The sequence below is a fragment of the Talpa occidentalis genome, unplaced genomic scaffold (genome assembly GCF_014898055.3).
Source record: "Talpa occidentalis isolate TD23 unplaced genomic scaffold, MPIMG_talOcc4v2.1 talOcc4.14, whole genome shotgun sequence".
Taxonomy (NCBI): Eukaryota; Metazoa; Chordata; class Mammalia; order Eulipotyphla; family Talpidae; genus Talpa; species Talpa occidentalis.
In genome coordinates this window covers 42,421,360-42,439,875 of record NW_023601433.1, presented here as the reverse complement: position 1 = coordinate 42,439,875, position 18,516 = coordinate 42,421,360, and the positions used below count along the sequence as shown (strand labels likewise).

Here is an 18,516-nt window from a genome sequence, read left to right as displayed (position 1 = left end):
TTTCCATTAGGTTACTCATCAGGGATCTAGATTACTTAAGAACTTTAGTGACAGAAAGTAGAATGTTCTCTGGAACATTTCTCCTTATTCTGTTCCTAGCACACTTCATGTTAAGAGAACAGATTCCGTGCTATCTATCTTTTATACTCAAAGGTGAGATCAGTTTCTCTTTAAATATACAAACACATTCATAGCAATACTCATTTTTAACTGGAAATACCTGTAAAGTATTTAATTTGATATAAGGCCAAAACCAAACTAAAATAAATTTCACTAAGAAAAAGAAAAACGTGAAGAGAATATTTGAAATGTCTCAGCACTATCACCACTATGGCTGGAGTTTGATTCCCCAAGCAGGGAGCTAACCCACATGGGGCAGCAGACCTCTCCTGTCTTACCACTAGTTTCCATAAGCAGTGTATTTCAGTAAATCCACATGTTCTGCTCCCCACTCTGTCTCTGGTGAATCCTCTCATCCCTCCCCCCGCCCGCACTTCTGGCCTACACGCCAGTTCTTCTACACAAATAAACAAACAAAATACGTTGAATTATTTAAAAAAAAATCAGAGGAAAAAAGAATATGCTCACCAAAAGATAAATATATTAAATTACAGAAGGTATACGATACTGATATAATATTAGGTCAAAATAAAAAGAAAAGTAAAATACAGATAAATAATCAACAAAATAATTCAAGAAAACTGACAAGAACATATGACAGTGGGTGAAAATACATCATCACAACACGTAATCACCATGAAATTCTAGAAAATTAGAAACAAAGATTCAATTTTCTAGAATAAAAGAAAAAACAAGCAACAAGACAAGATACAAAGAAACAGGAACTGGAAGAGCTGGAGACTTCACAGAAACAACACTGAAAGCAAGAAGATAATTAAACAATGTCAATAAAACACTGAAGGAAAATTTTCAACTTAAAACATGACTAGAACAAAGATATTTTCATATGTACACAGTGTCTAAAAATTTATTTTACCTCAAATTCATCTGTTCTTAAAAAGTTACTAGAGAATGTGTTTCACCATAATGAGAATATATCAAAGAGGTTAAAGACATGAGGTAACAAGAAGCACTTCTACAGACTACTCTGAGGACAGAGAAATCAGGATCTCCTCAGAAAGATCTCCCAGATACAGAAATAAACCAGTCCAGGCCAGTACAGTGCTATTTCTAAGGGAAGTCATACTGAGGATTATAATCACTAAAGAGTATGCTGCCACCACACAGTCTTTTTGAACTTGACTAGATTCTTTATCTATATTCAGCTTGTTCTGACCGTGTATTAATGAAATGTCAGCTCTCCCCTCAATGCCATTTACCAGGATCAGCTGATGACATCATTTTACCCACCAGAAACATTTTGCTTTAATCTACACCTGAAAATTAGAGTTACTCTAGCATCAGAAAATAAAAACACTTTACTATACCCACTAATATATTCCTTTTGTTCATTCACTATGTCTACATAAGGTATTCTAATTGTGATGAGTCTGGATGCTTCCGAGCAGTCCCTTATGAACTTACCCTACTGCATTCCCTTAGAAGCTGAATATGAAAGCACAGTATGACCTGGACACTTTTAGCTAAATGGAAATGCTACCTTTTCTTACATAGCTAGGCTTATGCTCGCTACTCAGTTTTTTAAAAACTAGACAATATCCTCTTTAGAAGTTCGTACATATGTTTAATACAATTCTAAAGAATAGTAAAGGAATGATACATTTAAAGTCAGGGTATATTAATTATTTCTGGGGGAAACAGAATTCTTTTAAGTAAATACCATTTGTTTACCATAGTAGTCCACATATCAATGTCCCTATTATTATTATTCTATATATTATGTATAGTCCACATACCATTCTATATGTCTGATACATTAGAAAATGGTAAAATAAAACTTAGAATATATATATGTGGTTTGTAGGAAAATTCCATTTGAAATAAGACAAAAAAAATTTCCGTTAAAAATAAATAAAAATCGGGGGGGGGGGGGTTACGGGGGGGGGGGGATAAATAAAACTCCAAACCCTAAGTTTCGAGAAATATAAAATGTCTTCATAGAAATACATTCTTTTACTTCATTTGATAGATAAGATCCTCCATTCATGCCAGATTTACTAAATCTCCCCTTCCAGTCCTTTATTGTTTGCATTGTTTGATGGTTACACTTCATTCTGCCTTAAGTATTAAGCAATATGCCATCCTAAGAGATTATATAGTAGACATAATCAAGATAGCAAAGTTTGGCATTCTTTATACAATATTAAGGATAAATTTATACTCTAATATTACATTAACAAAAACTATGCTTTATATGGCAACAGAAAGGGATGGTACCTTCAAAAATATACAGTGACAGTACTATAGGGTGATATTAAATTTTAACTTAAATGGTACCCTTAGATCTACTTGTAACAAAAATAATTTCCAATCCTCAATCAATGGCTGCTTTTAATTCCAGTAACAAGAGTCAACAAAATTCTGACTTAATTAAAAAATAGGATCTGATTAACTTCATCGAATTTAATTTATAAAAACTAAAAACAAATACTTGCATGCAACAGGAATTTCATTTCATTTACCTTGAAGTCCATTAAGGATAGAAGTAATTTCTATAGACTTAATGTGAGCTGTATCAGAGTTTTTGGCATCAGTAAGATCCAGTTTGGATACCATTTCAGGAGATGAATTTGTCTGAAATGGTTTTGATAAGCGCCGAAGTTTACAGTTTTTAGGAGAGTATTTTTCATCTTTGTCTTTTTCTTTGTCTAATTTATTCTAGAATAAGAAAAAAAAAAGTATGTCAGGTATAATTTTTCATGAGGCATTTATTAGTAACAATGTTCTCATTTTTAACTCAAAGCTACAGAATATATTATTCTGACATAATACAGTCCCTCACAAATGTTAAAGTTATACTGCAGAATGAGCAAAAAGTTTTAGTCTAATATTTACATTTTAATAGTAAAAATACATTAGCAATCAGATAGGCATTTAAGACTAACAAAACTCCATTCTGCCTATAATTGGTTATAAATTCTTCAAAATTAAATCACAATAACTTTTAGTTAAATAGGCATTTTAAAAAAATGAAACAATTTCAACCTGGTAGTTTAAAAAAAGGGTAACATTTTCAGTATAAAACATGGGCTGGGAATGACAACATTCTAAGTATCTTCATTCAGTTCACATCTGAGAGTAACTTTAAATAATGATCTGTTTTACAGTCAAGTCAGGAGCAACATCCCTAGCTGACAGACAAATTGCTTAAGGAAAAAAATGTTGTCTTCTCAAATTCTCTATTTACAAATAGATAAGGAGACTTTAATGTATTTAGTGGAAACTAGTTTTTAAATCTGTTTTAATTTCTCTAAATGATTATGCTGAAGTTGTTATAGTACAGAAGTGATTATTTTCATAATTCTCCAAAAGATGGTATTAAGCAGCATTCTAGATACATGGAAGGGAAGTAAATTTATTACACTTATTAGATACTTTCGCATAGTGGTTCTCCAAGTGTCATCTCTGGCCCAGCAACAACAGCATTAGCATCTTCGAGAAATGCAAAATCTTAGAACCAGGGTCAGACCTAGTTGCACTGAATGAGAAATGCTATGGATGGGATCAAGCAACATGCATTTCAACAAGTCCTTCAGGTGACTGTGACGTGTTCAAGTGTAAGATCCACTGACTTAGGGCAACTGGGCTTAATTTCTGGAATGCACTGAGAGGGCTGATGTATAGATAGACTATACAACCTATCAATGATTATGACTGTTCTATTTTTTCTACTGTTACCAGCCTTTTCATTAAGTCATTACTTTGTAAGAGAGTCATACATAATATACCACGCATTCTAAAGGCAGACATAGTCTACCTCACACACAGTTCAAAATGGCTTCTAAGTGGCTGATGTAGAACAGGCCTGAAAATAGTGGTTTTCAGAATTAGATGACACAGAGCAAGGCAGGTATGTAATATCAGAATGTTATCTAGAAAGCTTTTTCAAAATTTACATGCTTCTTCCCATATGACCAGGAAATTTAACACTGCTAGGAGGGGCCAAGAAATGAATTGGAAACAAAATAAATATTTAGAAGAAAAAACTTTCTAGGAAACATTCTAATACTGCTTTTCCCTCCCTTAAATCCTATCCTCTACCTTAGAAATATTACTATAAAACTTAATTTAAGGAAATTGTCTTTGTTGGCCATATAAATAACACTTCTAGTAACTAAAATCATGCTACATACAGTATGATTTCTAAACTTTCCAATACCAAGAGTGAAAATGAAAAAGGGTTTGAGAAGTCCTGAGCTGTAGCTACTGAGCTACTACACGAAAACTGAAAACATGAATCCACCTTTCTAGTAAGAACAGAATAACCACTTTAGGGGAAAGCTTTCACTATTTAGGGTCACTAGGATATCATTTGCAGGAAAGTAAACAGCTCCTCATTTTGAATATGAAGATTCACTTTCAGAAGAAATATTAAGCACCTCATGTATATACTATTCAAAGTATTTTATTTAAGAGATTTTAAAAACTAAAATTTAGCTAAATCTACTTTCTAGTAAAAACCATTTAAAAGATTGTCTTAGAATGAGTAAGAGTAATTTTATCATACATAAAAGTAACAATTTTTACAAGCATTCATTAATAAAGCCCCAAACATGTATATAATGTGACAAATAGAGTATTGTGAACATTTTAAATTACTATATCTTTACAGTCAGATAAAAAATGAAGAGAAAGTTGCAGACGGGCTTTCTTCTGCTTTCAGACACCTCCTTTTCTTCCTCTGTATTATAGCTATTATAGCAACTCATGGCTTTAGTCACCCTACTTTATGGATCCTTGTGAAGAACCCAGAGAGGTAGCTAAGGGTTGAAGTGGGTAAGTGAAATAAAGTTGGGAGGCATTACACAATGGTGGAACTGAAAAAGTCTCAAACGTATTTAGAACTTTTTCCAAAACGCATTCCCATAGTCTGACAATATTAATTATATCCAAACCCAGCACCTGATAAATTTACTCTTTCAAGAGAGTATTTCCAACTCTATTAACTCTAAAGCCCACATGCTAAATTGCATCAATTTGTTATAATGTTTAGCAAAGTAAGTACTTACCTTTATTTTTTTCCGATGTTTTATTTTTGGTACATTTTTATCAGCAGGTCTTACTATTTTATCTGCTTTAATCCATTCATCATATCTAAAATTAAGGGAAATTAGGAAATCAATATAAATATGCAAAAAAAAATACTACAGAAGTAACCATACCATTTTAAGGAGGAACTTACAAATAGAATCTTAACCTTTTAGAACTGGAAAAAAACCACGGAGGATCATTTAGTTGAACTTCCTGTTCAATGAATAAAGCTACCAATGTCCAAAGAGAAACATGAAGCAATTTGTTGAAGGACATAATGTCAGCTACTGGCTGAGACAAGATTACAAAGCATTATCTTTTGACTCCTAGACAAGCACTCCCTACTTTGCTATACCAAAGTGAATCCAAATAGTATAATAATTGCTAGAGAAACCACACTACTATCAATGCTTTGTTTTGTTCTTAATCACCAAATAGGCAATTTTTTCCTCTAGAAATGTCAAGATAGTAAAGTAACATGCTCTGGTTTTAAATGATACTGTGTAATAATTTTTAAAAAGCATAATATTATAACTATGGACAATGCAAAATCACTTAGGGAAAAAAAAATTGTTTCACATGCAATACTAAGAAAGATTATGCCTGGTTTTTTCAATATTCTTTTTTTCCTCAGTATTTTGAAATGCTTCCGACATGGACAGCTGAGAGTCAACGGCTGTGATGGCAGTCACTTGATACTGACAGTCTGCCTGATTTTACATGATGCAAGTTACTACTGACTACAATAAAACTATTTGCTTAAAGCAAGAAAAAATGAAGGTCTATTTTTGTAAAAACTTAGATGAAACACTAAAAACAAATTAATCTGTTTCTATGTGCAGAAGTTATATACATTTATGGTGGAAAATGAAAAACTCACTGATATTTTGAACTGTGACATATGAACAACTGAAAATGAACTTTTAAATTAAAATGTCCTCATTATTAGAGGTGCTAAATGAAGTAATAAAACCTTGAGTCAGGAAGTAAATGACCTCTGGTCATTACCTGACTAATTATGTTCTTGCTCTACAGCAGGCCTGGAAAATATCTCTGACACCTCCCAGGCAGAGTTATACTGCTGCTACAAACTGGATGCAGTAAAATTGAGGGTTCAGCCCCACACAAGGGGTCATGTTTATTTCTGCTGGAAGCTGTCAAGAGCCACATGATAATCTCAGAGAATGAGGAAGGAATGGAATGAGCTCTAGGAAAGCCTTTACGTAATCCCTGTGAAGTAATGTGTGACCCTGCTAGAGTTATTTGCAACATCAGACTTAGTTCACTCTGTATAAAATCAGACTGCATTAAACAAACAAAATAAAAAGACTACATATCACACGTGGGGTTTTTTTGAGCATCAAATATATATAAGTAATTTGAAAAGTTTAATAGCAAATATTATTCTACTAAATGTACTCCTTTTGGTATTTATTATACTGGCAATGTAGCACATTTACAGTGCTGTTTTTATTTCCACATTAATACAGAAATACTTTTCATAAACCCACCATTACATAATTAATTTTATAAAATCATATATTTTTTTAAACTACTAATAAGAATACTACTCAATTCAACTTCAATTTCTGGCATGAATTCTATTTCAAATTGGAGTAAAACACTAGATTTCTATTTAGGACTACCACCAATATACTGTACACATTTGCATATTTACATGGAGCACTAAGGATTCAAAACAAGTGAAAAATAAGTTAATGTCTGTATACTAATTTATACAGAACATATATATAAATAAAATAATGACTACTCGCTATCATACAGGTTGATGCCCACCGCCTGAGCTCTGCCATCATACAGATGTGCTCATTTTCTTACCCACCCAATTACAAAACAAGGATGGTATAAGAGGACTGGTATCAGAACTTTAGTGAGTTTGGATGTCCAAATAGTATCAGCCCAGGCAAGATACAAAAAAGAAAACTTCGGGAATTAGATGAAATAAACTACATAAGCAGTTCTAAGTTATTTTTAATTTTTTTTTCATGTGTGCTTGGAAGAACCGGAGTGTAAGTTCTAAATTATTTTAATAGTTGTAAACACTATGGTTTTACTATCCTGGATAACAATTTTGGTTTAAAAGTACAGAATGTCATGTATGGTTTAGGACATGCTTTGGAAATGGGTCTATAAATATTAGCTAATATCATGACTCCTTTATTACTTGCCACTTTGTATTCTACTTTCTCAGTGATTTTTGCTTGTTGGTTTGACATTTACTTGTTCTGACACTATTCTTTTGGATTTTTTTCTCTTCTTAGCCAGATTTATGCTCTCTTTTTATAAAATATAGCCACACAATATTGTTACAATAACTAACAGCCTGCAGAAATAAAACATGCCTTAAAAACCTATCAATAAGCTTATTCAGATTAAGAAACTCAATCCATAGAAGTGAATTGATTCCAAGTAGAAAAAAAAGTTGAGCTAAGTAGTTGGCCTATAAACAAAATGACTTGTAACTGCAGAAACAAGCAAAAGAGTTTTATAAGAGTATCTGAGGAAAACCGGATAACTTAGAATATTGACAAAAACTATCCTGTCTTTAACTGGATTCTACTTTAGAAATTATGATAAGAGAAAAATTGATGTCTCTGAGACAAAAGGAAATAAAATTTGCCAGGGGCAAAAGGAAAAAATAATTATTAAATTCTCCCATTTAAAAACAAATATTGAAAACTAGGAAAAACAAATTTTAAAAATAAATACTGAGAAAATTAAGACTAAGTTTTATTAGGCCATACATTTTGGATTCAATTATCAATAAACTCATTTTTTAAATGCATGGAATCTAGGTAAGCATCTTATCTATTATTTAAAGTATTAAGGAAATATTTTCAAGGTATATAGAAAACTTATCTGAAAATATTTCTATTGAGATCATCTAATATTCAATTAATGGAACAAAAATGAACTACTAACTCACCTACTAAAAGTCTGCTCCCTGAAACTATATAAAATGGAGTTGAACCAGATGATGCCCAAAATAAAAAAATATATGACACTTCAGGACTAGAAGTATACATAAGAGGGTATTCATTCAACAAATACTTCTTAGGTACCCCTTATGTGATAGGCTCTGCACTAGGCACTGAGTATTCAGCAATGAATGCAGCATAGCTCCTTCCCACAGGATGCTTATAATTTAACAAAGAAGACAATATTAAATGGTAAATACAAAAGTAACAATACAAACCTTCTGAACCTTCTGAAATTAGGAATCATATAAATATTCCCATTTTAAAAATGTGTTGAATTTAATATTTATATAAAGTTAGAACAGGAACCATTCAGAGACCATAGCATACTTGCTCTCACCAGAGAAAAACTGAATTCTAAGAAGAGAGGTTTATGATTTGTTTTGGATGTGTTGGCAATCATCTAAGAAATCATTCAGCAATAACAACAATGGAAAAGAATGTCAGTCAACCAGATATAAATGCCAAAAAAGTTACTGTGCTCACATCAATTCAGATTTTGATTTTTCTTAAACCCAAACTAAACCACTTTCAAAGAAATATTACCATTATCAGTATGTATCAATCTATACCAAATAACATAGTATTAGATTAAAAAATAATTCATGCAGAATAAGAATATTTAAAAAATTTCATAAGTAAAATTAAACTTACATTTCTATACACAAAAACACTAATGTATGTCATATAACTAACAAGCTTTTATTTATTCTAAATGGTTTAGAACACTATGTTTTAGGGGGTATAGGTTAACACTTCTTTAAATGTATGTAACCACACCACCCCCACCATCCAAATCAACAATAATCCACCATAGGCGTTTGGGTCCCCCTTCCTTTACTTCCCCATTTCTAGTCTACCCCTCAGTTGGGCTTAGATCTGCAATCAGATTCAAGGATTTCTTTTGGCTGAGTCCTATCTGTTCCTTTGTTTTGTTTCTTTATATTCCACATATGCATAAAATCATACACCATTTTTGTATTTCTCCTGATTTATTTTACTTAACATAAGCCCCTCTAGTTCATTCCAAGTTGTCACAAAAGGCAAGATTTCATCTTTTTCTTATAGCTAAAACTAAGTTTTAAAAAATTTCACATCTCAAGTGGAAATTCAGGCTATCATGTTAGGGAAAGGAACTTTTTCACTTTAACTGAATAAGAAAAAAATAATAGTATGATAGGGAAAAAACAGTATGATAATGCTACAGGAAAATAAACCAAGTCATGATGAAAAGCACCACTACTTATTGATTTAAAAACTTTATAAACAATTCTATCAATATTTACCTGTGTGAATTTTCTATAAATCTCAATTTACACATTTTTTTTTTTAAAGAGGCATGTTTTTATTTATTTATTTGTTTGTTTGTTTTGTTTACACATGCACTGGGTACAGTCAGAAGCGCGGGAGGGTGAGAGAATTCACCAGAGCTAGAGCGGGGAGCAGAGCAGGCAGAAGGACCGAAGTACACTGCTGAGGGGAGCAGCGGGCGGCAGGAGAGGTCTGCGCGCCATGTGGGACCCTCCTCCGGTGGCCGGGGAGCAGCCGGGGATCGAACCGGCACCACAGAGGCTGCGGGCAGCTTCGCAACCCAGCGCTCAACCGCTGCGCCACCGGGGAGGCCCAATTTACACATATTTTTAATTAGACAATATCTAAAGCAAAACTTATGAAAATACTTATTGATATGATTTAATGATTTTATTCATTTATTTAAAATATAAAAAAAGTATACTGCTGAAAAAATATTCTATGCAGACTATAAACATTTTGTGTCCACTTCAATTTAACACTATTAAATTCAAAAGGACACATGAATAGTATCCATCCTTTTTTTCCCACCTATAATAATTTTATATTTTTGGGCCTCCCTGGTGGCGCAGCGGTTGAGCGCTGGGTTGTGAAGCTGCCCGCAGCCTCTGCAGCTCCGGTTCGATCCCTGGCTGCTCCCCGGCCACCGGAGGAGGGTCCCGCATGGCGCGCAGACCTCTCCTGCCGCCCGCTGCTCCCCTCAGCAGTGTACTTCGGTCCTTCTGCCTGCTCTGCTCCCCGCTCTGGCTCTGGTGAATTCTCTCACCCTCCCGCGCTTCTGACTGTACCCAGTGCTTGTATAAATAAATAAATAAATAAATAAGCAAATGAATAAATCTTTAAAAAAAAAAAAACTGAATACCTTTAAAAAAAATAATTATATTTTTTTAGTTTTTTAAATATATTTTTTACATCATTTTTCATTTTTGCACAATGTATGCATTTTCATCATGGTTATAGTTGCCATACAATTCCCTCCATCTTAATAAAGACTACAACAGTGGATGATAGAAACATAAACATTATTTGCATAAGACGACACAAATAGTCCAAGACATTTGTATAGTGATTATATGAATAAATTTTGTTAGGGAAATAAATTCTGTAAAATAAAACAAAGGTATAGACTTATGCTGAGGTAATATGTAATATTAAGAACATGTCATATAGCATTGTATCAGGCTTATAAAGATTACTGAAAATGATTAACAACTGTAGCACTCAGTGTATATTATGATTCAGATACTACTGAATCTTTTAAAACTACTCCAAAAGTTTACTTTATTAGCTGGTTTTAGGGAATTAGTATTTATTCACTTTTGGATACAATGATGTACCTATCAACCATCAAAACTACCAAATAACAACAGTCCAAGTTTATATATTATATTTAAGTTACCTACCAATCATGAAAACCTCCATGGAATGGAGGTTTCATTTAGTAAATACCAAATTACATAAATTAAGAAAGAAAAAGCCCACTGCAGGGCAAAAATAACTGACTTGTAATATTTATTTTTCATAAAGGCAAAGTTTATTTTCTCTTGCACTGAAAAACTACAGGTAACTCAGGTCATTATTAAAGTAAAAATTATTTTTATGTATAATTTATTCACTGCCTATATACTTTGCTTTAAATTTCTCTACATGTAGGACTGTCTAATACAAAGTATTTGCATGCTGCAAAAGAACTGTACACATGAGGGGTAACACACAGTCTACCATAGCATTTTTTTATTTTAATATGCTTTATATAATAAATATAAAAATAAGTAAATAGGCTAGGAGAGTGTGACAGAAGGGTTTGTGGAAGCAAGAGTTTGGAGAAGATGACTGTGAAGTATCATGAAAATAAGAAAAGTATATAGGAGGAGGAGCATGCAAAGGGAATAGGAAGGCCTGGTGACATGGACAATGTTCCCTTTGTCTCACCTAAGAGAAATTTACAGTTATTTATTTTATTTGGAAACCACTGCCAAATGGTTATCATTTATAGTTCTTTAACTTTCACACTATAGAAAAAATTCCTAGAGTACCTTGCTTCACTTTCTGTCATTATCTGAATACTTCAAAGCATAAAAGTAGAACAGCTTTGCGCTCTTTTCAGCATTCCTAAATGCAATGGCATACACAGGGAAATATGGCAGGGATATGATTACATGGAAGTGAAAGAAAAAAAGGGAAAGATGCAGAACACTGTAGAGAAGGAACAGAAAATTAAAACTGAAAAGTGAAGAAAGGTTTAAAAGGATAAAATGAAACAGTAAAAGCAAAGTCACAGAATATGAGCATTTCAAATCAGATTCATTCCAGTCTCTCACTCTCACAACCCCATTTTGGCTACTAAATAGGTGATGGGTTCTTTATTTGACCCAAGGAGACATAATTAAGAATTAACTACCATAGTCATATGTAAAAATTGTCAAAATGATCAAAAACAAGTGTTAGAGCTAAAATTATAAAATTCTTAGAGGAAAATTTTCTTAACTCTATATCTGGTATAGACAGAACACCAAAAGCACAACAAAATAAACTCAACTTTATCAAAACTCAACAACTTTTGTACATCAAAAGACACTATTCAAGTGAAAAAACCAATTCTGTGGGTTCATAAAATGGAAGAAAACACTTGAAAATCATATATAAAATCACAACCAATTCAAAACTGGGCAATAGGCTTTAACAGACATTTCCACAAAGAAAATATACAAATGATCAATAAGTACATGACGAGATGCTCAACATCACCAGTTATTAAGGAAACGCAAATTAAAACCACTTCATAGCCCCTACGTTAATCATAATAAACACTTTTTTTTAAACAGAAAATTAACAAGTGTTGACAAGGATATGGAGAAATTGGAACTGTATTGCTGTAAGAATGTAAAATAATGTAGCCTCTGTAGAAACGTTTCACAATTCTTCAGGAAATTAAAAATGGAGGAAACACTCTACCAGGGTACCAGCCCACATCTGTCCCAATCCCCATTACTCTATATTCTACAGGTGTCACTTCTATAAAGTAGTAGCTTTTATCTGGATTTTAACTTTTATTCTTTTGTTGCCAGAAGGCCCAATTCAGTCCCGTATTTGTTTAGTGATTACCACATGCCAGGTACAAACTGTTCTAGATGTGAACGAAATATTAATGGAATGAATATAGTACTGAGATTTTTTTTCATGTTTTAAAATTAAATGCACTTTTATAATGTGAAGCACAGGATTCCTGAGCTATGCAAAAGTTGAACATTCCTAGTTGGGAGGTTACTTTTAGGTCTGGAAACACTAATATTAGTTTTTTTGTTTTGTTATTTTTTTTGCAATTTTTTTTAAAGATTTATTTATTTATACAAGCACTGTATACAGTCAGAAGCGCGGGAGGGTGAGAGAATTCACCAGGGCCAGAGCGGAAAGCAGAGCAGGCAGAAAGAACGAAGTACACTGCTGAGGGGAGCAGTGGGCAGCAGGAGAGGTCTGCGCGCCATGTGGGGCCCTCCTCCGGTGGCTGGGGAGCAGCCGGGAATCGAACCAGCGCTGCAGAGGCTGCGGGCAGCTTCGCAATCCAGCGCTTAACCACTGCGCCACCAGGGAGGCCCAACACATAGAAAAAAATTTTGACATTTCCAGACCCTAAAAATAACCTCCCAGATAGGAATGTTCAGCTTCCTGATACTGAAGGAGCCTGTAGTGGTTCTGATGTAGAAAACTGGAACAATGAAAAATTTAGCCACCATCCTTGCTAAAAGCTGTATTTTAGGAGGTCAAATCCTTTTGGTTCCAATATTAATTCAGAAAAATGACTCAAATTAGGACCAGAAAAATATGGCAAGAACATAAAAAGAAGTAAAAATAGTATCTGTAGGGAAAAGAAGTCAGGAGGAAAAAAAAAAAAAAAAAAAAAAGAGGGTAATTAAGCGATGATTTGAGAAAGGTAGGAAAGAATAAACTAAACAGTTGCAGAAATAAGGATGGAATTCAGCTAGATGTGGTCATTGATGACAGTTTTGGAGACATACGGGGGCAAAAGCTTGGATTGGAATAGAAAGGAGAAATCAGAAGTCTAGCCTGAAGGGGCATGTGCAGTGTTAGAAGTGAGCTCCACTCAGACAAAATCTTTTGGTGCTGCAGAGATGGATAGTTTCAGATAATATTGTACTTGCAAAAAGCAAATCAGGGGTCCCAAGAAAGTTACATTTGTTGGCTGTAACCCTCAGATAGTGCCACTGAGAAAAGTGATGGAAAACTGCTGATAAGCTGCTTTTTCTCACCATCTAAGTTATGTCAAGATTTAAAGCAATGTATTTATAATTTTACAGATTCCTTAACAGTGATTTTTACCTGTCTCAATTTAATTTTTGTGGCACGAAAATATCACTGAAGTGTTTTCCTGTTAAAAAATAGAAAACAAAAACAGGAGAGAAACAATAAGTTTAGATTAACTCAAATTGTTTTTGCTGGATGGAAATGGGGCAAAGAAATGGTACGGTAGGGAAAGATCAATTGAATTTTTTTTTTAATATTGGAGAACTAACTGCAAGTCCATGTGTAGAAGGGAATGAATTAGAGCAGGAAAATGACAGAAGGGAGGAAAGAATGGGAGAATTGTTGAGTCCATGTTTCTGATTTAGGCAAGAAGGAATGGCAATTAGAAGTCTGGCTTTAGACTGCAGCATGCTTGTTCATATGGCCAAAGATTGAGAAGGCACAGAATGTGACAGCAGATGTAGGTAAGAAGGTAAATGTGTAGAAATTCTCTTGTTTCAATTTTACAATGAGATAAGAAGCAAGGTCAACAGCTAAAAGGAAGGAAGAAGAGGATGTGCTGGGGATTTGAGGAAATAAACTGTATAAAATAGTTGTCCAAGAAAGGAGAGTAAAGAAGGGCAGACAGTGCCCACATGAGGGTCACAGTCATGAATTAAAAGAAAGATCAGACAGCATGGTTGTTTGCTTTCCTCCAGTCAGGGTCAGTTACAAAGGTGCAGGCGAGGAGTGTTAGATTTCATCAAGGTTCTTGTGGTTTTGTCAGTCAAGTGCTAATAATATAAGTGCAACAGAAGAGTGTGGGGTAAAAAGAAGTGATTGTAATAAGTGTATATAAGTAACATAAGGAAAGGATGAGGATATTTGGGGAAGAGGAGGTAAGATCAATAGGATGTAAATTCTGATGGGCTTTACTCCCACTCCTTGCCCTCTTTAACTCAGGTAACCTCCTTCCAGGAGGTTAAAAAGTAGTATCCAGGGCCTCCCCGGAAAAAAAAGAAAAAAATAATAAATAAATAAATAAATAAATAAATAAATAAATAAATAAATAAATAAAATTCTGATGGGATAATTCCCTTGCCTGGAAAACAAATTCCTTAATAGGGACCTATTTTTTTGTAATTTTAGTGCCAACTATGGTATCTGAAACAGATATTGAACTTATGTTTGTCAAATAAAAAAGCCTGAAAAAGCAGATTGTTCACACACTTTATAAAGTGAGACTGAATCCTTTAGTTTGTGAAGGCTTTTTAATGTTCCTTCTCTCCCGCCATTCACACTGAGGGGACTGAATTTGCTTATAGAAAATAGATCTTTTTTTAAATGAAGTAATTTTGTTTCAAATACCATATTTAAGTATAATTTATCTACTTTTCAGTTTTCCATCACTTGTAATGTGGAATATATCTGTCACTTATTAAGAGTTTTACAGTTAAATTCTGACAGTATCTTTTTCTCTTCCTCTTTTATTTGAGGATATGATTTAATGAAGCTGATGACCCTCAATATGAAAACAAATCCTTTACTCAAATGGTAAACTCCTTGACTATGGAAAACCAAATTGGAAATGGAGAAAATTAAATAAGCAGATATATAATACAACATTAATGTATTTTAAATTCCAAGCTAAGTAAGTCTAGATAGTTCCAGTACACTTAGCTGTATTACTGAAAGGACAGCGATTATCCTCAAACAAAGAAAAATCCAAGACACTTAACAAAGTATATTGGAGGAAAATTTCACAGAAATTTTATTTTCAAAATCAATGCCAATGCCAACTTTATGGCATACTCAGAAACTTGAGAGTGAAATGAATCAATAAGCTAATGGTACCAAAAATTTCTATAAAATATTAACCACACTAAGAAAAATTAAAGCAAATATAACAGAGAAACTATCATTAAATATTACTGAAGAATCACCATAATTTCTTAAATGAATGGAGATGTATTTATTTAAAACACCAAAAGAAAACATACTACAACATTAGTAGTGATGTTATTACTTATATGGATTTTCCCATTTTTCTAGACTGAATGTTATTTTTAGAAGTTTTAAAAATACACTTATTTCATGCATGTGGCAACCTAATAAATAGTGAAGAATTTTCAGATATGGTAACCATATCTGAAAATTCTGTAACAATATTATAGCTTTTATAAATCATTATGTCCTTTAGGATCCACAGTTCTGGCTATAAACCTAATGTAAGCATGTAAAAATGTTTTGGGTTTTTTCATCATAGTAGTAAAAACAAATTCACTCAAATATTATCCTTTGTACAACAAAATTTTTTCAGTTGTGAAGTAAGGGTATAGAATTTATAGTAATATAAAGGTTTATATAACAGTTTAGGAAAGAGTAAAGTGTTGAAATTACAAGAAAATATTTTTAACTAAGAATGATATTCTTAGTTAAAAAAAAGTTTTTGCTTGAAAAATCTTTCAAATCTCACAAAAATGGTACCACACAATGGTGTTACTGAAGACTGCCACTGAAGATAAAACTATTTTCATTAACTTTCATTCATTAATCTTCACTTTTAATTTCTTTAGAGATCAAGGTGAAGATCACCTAAATAATATGAAAATAATTGCAGAGCTGATGAGGATTTGTTGCAGTCCTCTTTAGATTAGCTTCAGACATGAAGGAACAACAGAGATCATAATTACTGCTTATTCACCATTAAACACAGTCATTGGTTATTACTACAGAGAAAAATAGGAATATTGTTGACTATGAGAAAGTTAACAGCTTAATCTATTGAAGTACAGTAGTTTTCTCTATGATGCTGGAGTATGTAGAGATCCACTCTACAGGTCTTCATCAAGATGTAAGTTTTCTTCTTCTGAAAGTTCATACCACATAAATGCTTGAGTTGTCAGGAGTAGATGGCATCCTTCTCAGTAATACAAGCATGTCTTGTTGAATTAGGTCTCATTTTTCTTTCCATATCATTAAAAACTTGAATGCCTCAATTTAAAAAATCTTCCCTTGTTCTATACAACCCCCCATCAACTTCAAAGCTAAAATATTAGACATTCTTTCTACCCTATAAAATAAAAGAGTTCCTAGCATAACTTACTCTTTCCTTAGTAAATCTTTCCTTAATAAAACAGAAAGTTGTATCTTACTTGCAGAATAATTTGAGTGTTTCAATTCTTATTCCTACTAAGCCTCTTCTGTTTAATAAGACTATTAATAGAAAACAATAAAGTCCTGATTATAATCAGAGTTGGAAAACACCTAAGTTGTAGCCATTCACCAGAGAATTTAAAGCACTTTCTAAAGACCACTAGGAAAAATGCCTCATTATGTAAACTAGAAAAATAACCAGGAGAACTGGAAAGGAGAGGTGAAAGATGATGTGGTTTCTCTTTCGGGGTATTATATTCTTGCTGATGCAATTTTTTTCTTCCAAATTTTAAACTAACATGTTCAATATTTGCTTTTACATTCTACACAAAGGTGGAACGGCCTCTAAATTTCTATTTATTAAGATCACTTGGTAAGATCAAAATGAGTACATATCAAAGACCAGGCAAATATTCTTAAAGCAGCTATATCTGAGATATCTAAGATATCAGGAATCTTACTTTGAACATCATTGTTAATAGACAACTCTTCAGGTGAGGAAAATCATGCATCACAGAGGCAGCATAAGGATAAAACATAAGGAACCAGTGGCCACAAGGATAAATTACATAGTGTAAAAAGTGCTATCTGGAAAAGCTTATGTTTCAGGACAACTATAACATCTTAAACACTGATGATGATGGCTACTCTTAAAATCCAAAATTTTGTTGAGCTTATCAGGTTAGAAATAAAGAATGAGGCCCAAACAAAACTTGAACATTTTCTTCTGGCTTAAGCTGTTATTTTCATCCAAGCAGAACAGATCAGAACTGTACTTTTCTCAAAATAACAAAGGCAATCCAGATTAGATGTTTCTAGAGTTTTCTAATGCTGCAACGGGACAATACAAAATGTACTTTTAAGAAAGAGTATTTTTTTTTAAGAAACAGAATGTGAGATAATGGTTTCCTTACAACTTCCCAAACCACAGAATATAATTTAAATTTAAAACATTAGAACTATATTTCCTCCTTGAAGACACTAAGTACAACATGAAACAACCACACAAAACTTCTATGGTTAATCATTCACAGGCTACTCTATCACATGCTGTATTTCAAATACAATATCAAACATTCCAAAAGTAAGCTTTTCTTAAAAGATCTGAATGACCAGGTTTTAAAACTGACTTGCCAATTTTGGAAGAAATTCAAACACAAAATTTCTTTGGAAAAACCAAAGGAAACTAAAACTTAAGTCTTTGAACACACCTAAAACCAAACCTCAATTTTGCCATTCAGTTCCCTAGTCAGAAAGCACCCATTATTTTAGCCAAGCTGACTTGCTTACATTTCAATCATGTTATTTTGAACGTACAAAAAGATTTCTGAGATTCCGGAACAAGGTTAAGCGCAAGAGCTAATAATGAGGAAATAAGACCTTGAAATAGCTAAAGCTTCTAAAGAAATCACAACTTTAAAATCCCTTCCTATTGAAGGAAAGAAATATGATGACTTAAGAATATTATTAAGAAGAAGTTACTTTGGCAAGGTACTTGAAAATGGAAAAGACCAAGAAATCTAACAATTGGCTTGTAGACATCAAGAAGCTCAAATCTTTTAACTTTTAAAAAGAGATTTTTCTATCACTTCACCAATAATGTTGCCTCTATTAACACCTATTCCACCTGTAGAAG

At 33.0% G+C, this 18,516-nt stretch overlaps 1 protein-coding gene across 5 annotated transcripts in view; it reads right to left on the bottom strand.

Moving 5' to 3' along the window:
• ARID4B (AT-rich interaction domain 4B) overlaps positions 1–18,516 on the bottom strand; it is a 134,565-nt gene that overhangs the window by 24,224 nt on the left and 91,825 nt on the right. For all 5 annotated transcript variants that reach the window (XM_037510397.2, XM_054694986.1, XM_037510395.1 and 2 more), the window contains 2 exons: positions 5,151–5,235; positions 2,604–2,799 (listed from right to left, as the gene is read on the bottom strand). In XM_037510397.2, coding sequence (XP_037366294.1) covers positions 2,604–2,799; positions 5,151–5,235 — 281 coding nt within the window. The remainder of the gene's footprint in view (positions 1–2,603; positions 2,800–5,150; positions 5,236–18,516) is intronic.